This window comes from Thunnus maccoyii, chromosome 2 (assembly GCF_910596095.1).
Source record: "Thunnus maccoyii chromosome 2, fThuMac1.1, whole genome shotgun sequence".
Taxonomy (NCBI): domain Eukaryota; kingdom Metazoa; phylum Chordata; class Actinopteri; order Scombriformes; family Scombridae; genus Thunnus; species Thunnus maccoyii.
Window position 1 is genome coordinate 15,238,580 of NC_056534.1, and position 7,435 is coordinate 15,246,014.

The 7,435-nt window shown below is 39.4% G+C and overlaps 1 protein-coding gene across 1 annotated transcript; it reads right to left on the bottom strand.

The window, feature by feature from the left end:
* Positions 1-931: 931 nt before the first annotated feature.
* Positions 932-2,023, bottom strand: foxe1 (forkhead box E1). Its single transcript, XM_042395394.1, has one exon. The coding sequence runs from the start codon at positions 2,021-2,023 to the stop codon at positions 932-934; it is 1,092 nt and encodes a 363-aa protein (XP_042251328.1).
* Between the last annotated feature and the right edge of the window lie 5,412 nt (positions 2,024-7,435).

A 7,435-nucleotide genomic window follows, 5' to 3' on the forward strand; every position in this document is an offset into this window, starting at 1 on the left:
CTGTGGCTCCAGACAACACTTGAGATCAGCTGAGCTGTAACAGTGTAAAAAGCAACACAAACACAAGAGAAAAAGCAGTGATTGAGGGAATTTTTTCCTGGTAACATGTCTGGATATGTTTGTCCTTGTTATTTTATAATATCACAGTATCTTAGAAAAGTAGAATTATTACTATCACAAATATAACACATATAATTCTGATATTTAACTGATGTCACCTGGCTGCAAACCAAATTTCCCTCTTGAAGACAATGAAGATGCAAATAATATTTATGGTGTGATATTTTTGCGCATTATTCAAATTGTAATACCAAATATACATTAATAATTTAAATACTTTATTCTTGAAGAACAAAAAAAGCTATTTAATTCAGTTTATTTTCCAAAAAGGCAACCTAATATGCATTTTCATTTGGCAACAAAATACATGCAAATGTACTAAAGCTGATGTTCTTCATACAAGCCACTTATTGCAAAGCCTATGACCATGAAGCACAATAATTTATACTAACATTTCAAAGTCTGTCATTTAAACTCACCAGTAGTGTAAATATTAAACGTGCACATTCAATTCATGACAAAAAAAAGAAGCTTGCAACCACACACGACATAGGATGAAATTTACACACTCACATGCTGCAAAGACACCTTGACATTCAAATTCAGATTTATAGTGTGTAGCTAGAAGTAAATTATCATCGATATGGAAGAACAGGTTTAAGGGTGAATCACAGTTGTGTCAGGAGAGGTGTTCTTAACAAATCTGTTCAGTTTTGTCCTTAATAAATGTCATGATCAAAGCAAAAAAAATAAAATAAAATGACTGTTTGTGTGCAGAAATGTCTGGCTCACTTTGTGCCATCTCAAGTTTCTAATGTGGCAACACGATCATGAGATGCTCAAATGCAGTTCCCTCTACGTTCTCAGCACCTCAGATAGCAGACACGAACCTGTCCATATTCCCTGGGTATGTGGGGTGTCTCAGGTAACCCCCAGTGTTGGCGATGGGACCTGCAGCACTGTTATACTGGGAGAAAGAGCCCAGCTGCACAGGGGAGATCCTGCCGTAGTGGTCCAGGGTCTCTGCAGACCCGTGACCTGATGAATGGAGGCGACCTGTCGCCCCATACGCTTGGGTGTGGCCCTGTCCATATGAGCCCTGGGGGGTATGGTGGTGTGGGTGGCCATTTGGCCCGGAGTAGGTGAACCCTGGATGTGTGTTGGAGTGGGATGGCACGGCCCCTCCGCATGGTTGGCTCTGGAAACCTGCGGCTCCCAGGCTGCAGGGACTGGATCCATTTGGAAGCCCCTCCGGACTGAAGCTCCGGCTGTTCTGCTGCATCACCTCTGGCCCTTGGCCTCCAAGCATGCTGGCTGGAGTCGGGTGTCCTATGAGGTTATTGATACTGAACATGCGGGTTTGACCAGGTCCGAACCCAGGAGGGGATGAGGAGGGGTAGTAGGCAGAGGGGAGCTGCTGCCCGTAGGGTGGACTAACTGTCATGTTAGGGTAGACTGAGTTGGTATATGCGGATCTGGCAATCTGGACAGGAGAGAAGACTGGCGTCTCATGCACATAGGAGGCGTAGGTGCTCAAGTCACAGCGCTTGAACCTCTTCCTGCGCCTCAGGAAACTGCCGCTCTCAAACATGTCCTCAGCGTTGGGGTCCAAGGCCCAGTAATTGCCCTTCCCTGGCCGCCCCGGCTCTCGAGGAATCTTGATAAAACAATCATTGAGAGTCAAGTTATGGCGGATGGAGTTCTGCCATTTCTTTGAATTGTCTCTGTAGAAGGGGAAGCGCTCTGTTATGAATTTGTAGATGCCCCCCAGAGTCAGCTTGCGGTCAGGGGAGTTGGCTATGGCCATGGAGATGAGTGCGATGTAGCTATAGGGGGGCTTCCCTCTCTGAAGGGGTCTCTTCCTCCTCCGACCTCTTGGCTGCTCCTCTGTCTGCACCGAAGGGTTGGAGGCAGCCAAAGAGGTGTCTGCTGAAGAATCTTTCTCCACTTTGACTACTGGCATTGTTATGGACAGTTCAAAAACGTCTGCAAAAAGTAAGATTGCAAAGTGAACTTACTGTAGATACTAGTCCTTGCACAATCTTGAAGAAATTCCCACTGTCTGAGGACACAGATTAAATCCTGCTAGAAAGATCACATATGTTTTTTTAGCAACTCACTGTCTTTGAGTCCAAATCCAGCAGATCTTCAAAAACAGTTGAAAAAAGGTGTTTTTTCCAAGAAATCCTGTTGCATTAAACACACTGCTTATTCAGCTTATTCCCACAGTATGTTGTCAGGTAAAGTTTAAGTGTTAAGGTGTGAGAGTGCCATGCGTGGTGTTTAAGGTGTGTGTTAGAATGAGTCAGTGTTACCTGTAGAGCGTATTACCTACACAGAGCACCTGAAGGGCCACACCTCCCCAAGCATCACATGCTCTTGACATACCTCTGCTTCATAAGGGTCTATTGTTCACGTTTTACAAAGTCTGCATACTTTGTGGTGGAAATTTCTATTTCAAGTGTTTTGACATTTTTTAAGTGCATATGCAATAAAGTTTGATATATAAATATCAACTATCTGGATCAGTCCACTTTTCTAATTATAAGTTTTAACAATGTTTTCACCTGTTGTTACTCAAAACATGTTATTTACAGTGTATTTCCAGTGTACACCTTTTGTTACTTTTGTACTTGTAACTATCAGATTTATTTCATGTAAAACCTTTTCAGTTTCAATGACAAGAAACTGTCAAAACAAACATTGTCTCCTCTTAATATTCAAATTCACCTCTGAAGTCGACCACAGTTTATTTAAAAAAGTCCAAAATGGTCCATGTTGTTTTGACGTTTAACACTAAAAGACCTCTTTAGTGGTAACTTAACCTACGTGTTGTTTTTCTACCTTGCTTCCTTGTTTGTTTTGTGCCAGTGGTTGGGCAAGCCAGCTGTGTTAAGAGATGTAAATGTTTTCCAGACAAAGGCCGTCCTGTGATTTCAGCATGCAAAATATAGGCTATTATCATAATCTCTGAACACAACTCGGGAGTCAAGAATAACCAACTCTCAACATGGAAATTGTTCATAGAAGTTGGTTCTGATTGTGAATGTCTTTGAGGAATTAGTGATAATACTTGTGGGATATGTTTTAAAGTACAATGTCAGATTTTTTTCCATTTCTGTAGTGCAGATTTGATTTTAAGTAACCCAACTCTTACTTGGATTCACTAATGGGTGAAAGCTCGGCTTTTAAGCTGACTTCGACCACTATTAAATTTCACCGGCACAAGTGATGTAGACAATGCTGACGCTCTGAGGAGCTCCACTGGTATGAAGTCTGGGGACTCCACAGGGCCGGGGTTCACCACCTTAATCTCTTAAACAAACAGAGAGGAAAACACGGCTGCACACCACCACCACTCAACACCAGGCTGGGTTAACACTGCGGGCATGTGTCAGAGCGAGAGCATGGTGAGAGAGCGCAGGTTTGCTCAGACAACAGCCTTGATGAAAGGTTTATTCGAGTGGGGAGGGCTGGGGCTGTGACTCTCCTGGGCTGGAACTGGAATCGCCCTGTTATATGACGGAGAGTCAGCGATGGTTAGGAGCTGCTCTGGGTCCACATACCTGCTAGCTGTTAGGTAAAACTCAGAGCTGTGTAGAGCTGTCCTCAGCTTTTTAGAATCTCTCAAAGCCTTCTTGGTGTGTGTTAGTATTTTGAAAAAGCCCCAGATGATGAGGGAAACATTCAACAGGAAACTTATTGGTGCAATATTGTGCCATTATTGATGTGACACAGATACTATTTTCATTTATACACACTTCATTAAAACATTAAAACATGCACCACATAACAACACTCACAGTATGAAAACTCAAAGTAATAAAATACAATACACACAACTTAAAAAAAGCTCCAGTGGTTTGAAGTATACATTTGAAATAAGTCTATGTGACCTTTAAACCTGTGATTCATTTATATTTCATGCTTAAGCTGACTTTGGCATTTCTCTTTGGGGATAAACAGTTTGATCAGCTTGATGTTTGCAGCAAATATTTGCTGCTTGACTTAAAAATTGATATATAGATTTTTATCTGGTGGCAAATGTTTAATTGTTGTGATTTGCCTGAAGTTGTAAATGTGTTTACTGTAGTACTGTAGTTGGTTGTCTGGGAGAATTATTTGTCATTATGAGCATTTACAGCACAAATGTAAATATATGTAAATTAGTTTATTGAGTATTCTTTTAGGTCATTTATCAGGCAAAACTGCCACAGATTCACTAGTTTCTGATGTAGGTAAGGATTTTATATAATTGTAAATTAGATTTTTTGAACAAAACAAGCAAGTTGTCACTTTTTTGTGACAATATACCTACTAAACCATCAGAGCTGCAACTTACCTACTAAGTTGCAGCTCTGATGTAAATACTATTATAGACTTTTATTTAAAATAAACATCTACAAGTTTAAAGGCTATGTTTATGTGGCTGCTCTTATATAAATCATTAAGCAAATCATATTAACAGTTATAAAGCTGATATAAAAGTTTATATAAAAAATAAAATAGTTGCTACAGTGTGTAATTTTTGGATCTTTTCACCCATCCATGTGCTTTATCTGTCGCTTAGTTCAGTTCAGATCTATGAAAAAATCCCCAACAAGGATTTTTTTTTGCAGCAAGTTGCATCAAAGCATTAAAACTCAATAATAAAAGACATTAGAAAGTGTAAAATATACTATACAAACATTGTAGAAACTGTATGTGTAGTAAAAATAACTGGAATTAAAATGAGAACCCGTTGGCGTAAATGTTTTTTTAAACAGTAAATTCGGGTGGTCTGTTTAAGACACAGTGTCAATGGAATATTGCATTAGGTTAATTCACTCTTATCCACATGACTGTAATAATGTGTATTTGATTGTGTAGTTACTTCAACTTTTGACAGATGTGATGGACATGCAATGTAGTTTGCATTGGACCTCACCCTTCGCCTAAAACAGCTTCTTATGCTTTATGGCGGTGAACAATTAGTGATGAGTAATTTCTCAGGTACCCGTTGTTACTGGATCTCAGGCTCATAGCTGCCATAGTTTGCTTATGCATCATGATCTGGCCCTGGTTCAGCATTTACTGTTAATATTTGTTCATGAGCCTTTTATCTAGGTGTTTGTGCTAGTGGATTAAAAATATGAGTTATGCGGCTGAGAGGTGACTCTACTGTCAACATTTGTGATCAAGAGCATTTTACAACATGTTGATGTGCTTCAGTGACTTAAAGGATTCTGAGCTCATGCCAAATGGACGGTGTGAAACTTGAAAAGAGGGTTCTCATTTAGAAAGAAAACAAACTTTCACTCTTTTCAAAAACAATATTTGAATGAGTGACAATGAATGCAAATTGTTAAGATTATTCTTTGATTGCTTGTTTTTTTTTGTTAAAGCTGCTTAATCATTGTTTTTATCTAACAATGGATGAAATGACTCTGGTGACAAACCCACAGAGAATTGTCACCCAAACTGCTCTTATCAGTGTGGTTTCAGCCAACCCCCCCCCCCCCCCTCCGAAAAACTCTGATAAACACATTGTAAATGACCTGCTCAGCACCAATTGAGAGACAGACAAAGTTAGCGACTAGCTCGAGAGCACATTAAAGTATTTAGCAGTGTAAGATATTTAGGATTTGGTGAAGACCAAAATAGAGCTAAAAGTACAGTGAATGTAGGATACATTCACCCACTGGCCAGGAACACAACTTCAATTGAATGCTGATCTTGCTGTATCTGCTCACTGTGTAAATAAGTGACTGCTAACATATTTACCACATCAACTTTATACAGTAAACAATGTGTTTACAGCTTATTGTACTGTTTCCAAGTAGCTGAAGAATCAACTTTAAGCCATAGGAGTTTGACAAAATAACAGAACCACTTCATGAAAACCTATTTCAGCTTTGATGTGAATAAATCACAAGTGCAAAAACCTCTGAAATTTGAGTTTGTTACATCAAGTGCCAATTAGCTACAGTGTAAAAGTACTCTGGAAATCATTTTGATATGACAGACAACTAAATATACCAAAAAAGAGAGATGAAAAGAAAAAAACTGAAAAACTGCACTGATGCATGAATATAACCCATTTTATTTGCAGTTCTTCAAACTGTGATTTAGTGACCTTGAAGTTAAAGTGCATTTTTTCATGAATTTTGTGTTATTTTGTCTACGCTTGGAACTCTCCTGCAGCATGCATTTTCAAGTCCTGAATTCGTATGTTTTGGATTTTTAAATGTAGTGAAGCTTTAGCTGCAAACGGAGCCCCCAAGTCTTCCTGTTGAAGTGTACTTGGGTTTAGCATCGCTGAGTATATGTTAGGGCCTCCAAGGTTAAGAGCCCTGGAGCCATGCATTGATGCCACTATGAGAGGCCTCCACCTGTCAATCACAGCGCCGTGTGGAGACGCAAATGACGACTGGAGGCCGGGACAGCTGCGCGGGAGAGCAGGGCTGCAGCCAAGGCAAATGAAGAGCTCTTCACTTTGTGTCTCACGTACTCCACTTTTGGCTGTGCCAGGGAGAAACGGCTCTTTCCAAACAAAGACAAACAAATTAGTCATTTGAATTTGAACACTTCACTTTAACCATTTGATGGCTCTACGTATACAGCTGGCGGATGACTTTTGTACTCATGAAATCAGGGCACATGTGGCGATGTTCAAAGAGCAGATAATACAAGGTGTTGAACAGTAGCTGAGGTAGACAGATGGGCAAAGATTTGATTTGATTTAATAATTTTGGTGTTGATACAAGTACAGATGGTTAAAAGTAGAAAACACTTTTACCTTAATGAATTTGACAAATGTGAAATACACAAAAAACAAAAGTATATTTGTGGTTTTTAATTATTTAGTCATGAACACATGCAAATGAAGGAACATCTTGGTTGAAATTGATTAGTTAAAAAATATGGTTTAACAAGTTCTGGATCAATACATTGCTATTTATTAGTATTATTACTAATATCTCATGGCTCAAAATCATGGCACGTGCTTAGAAATGGTTTTTTATTTGGTACTATATGTTTAAATGAGTCATGCATTTTGTTTTTCAAAAGTCTGATTCGAAGAAATTTATCATTAAATTTAGGATTTTTTTCTGCAATCTCTTAAAATATTACTTAAAAAGCACCATCATTTATTTTTGATTGTATGCTTATGATTATTTTATTAGAGAAAGTTTGACTCTTTTGAAGCAGTGGATATCGTGTTGTAGGATCAAGCTTTTCATTCCTATTTGAATTTGAGTCTACAGATGTGTGTGTGTGTGTGTGTGTGTGTATGCATGCGTGCGTGCATGTGTGTGTGTGTGCTGACCCGGTCGGGCCTCTGTGCAGCGAGTGAGGGCTTCTTGTTTGCATTAGCAGCTGCAGGGGCTTGGTG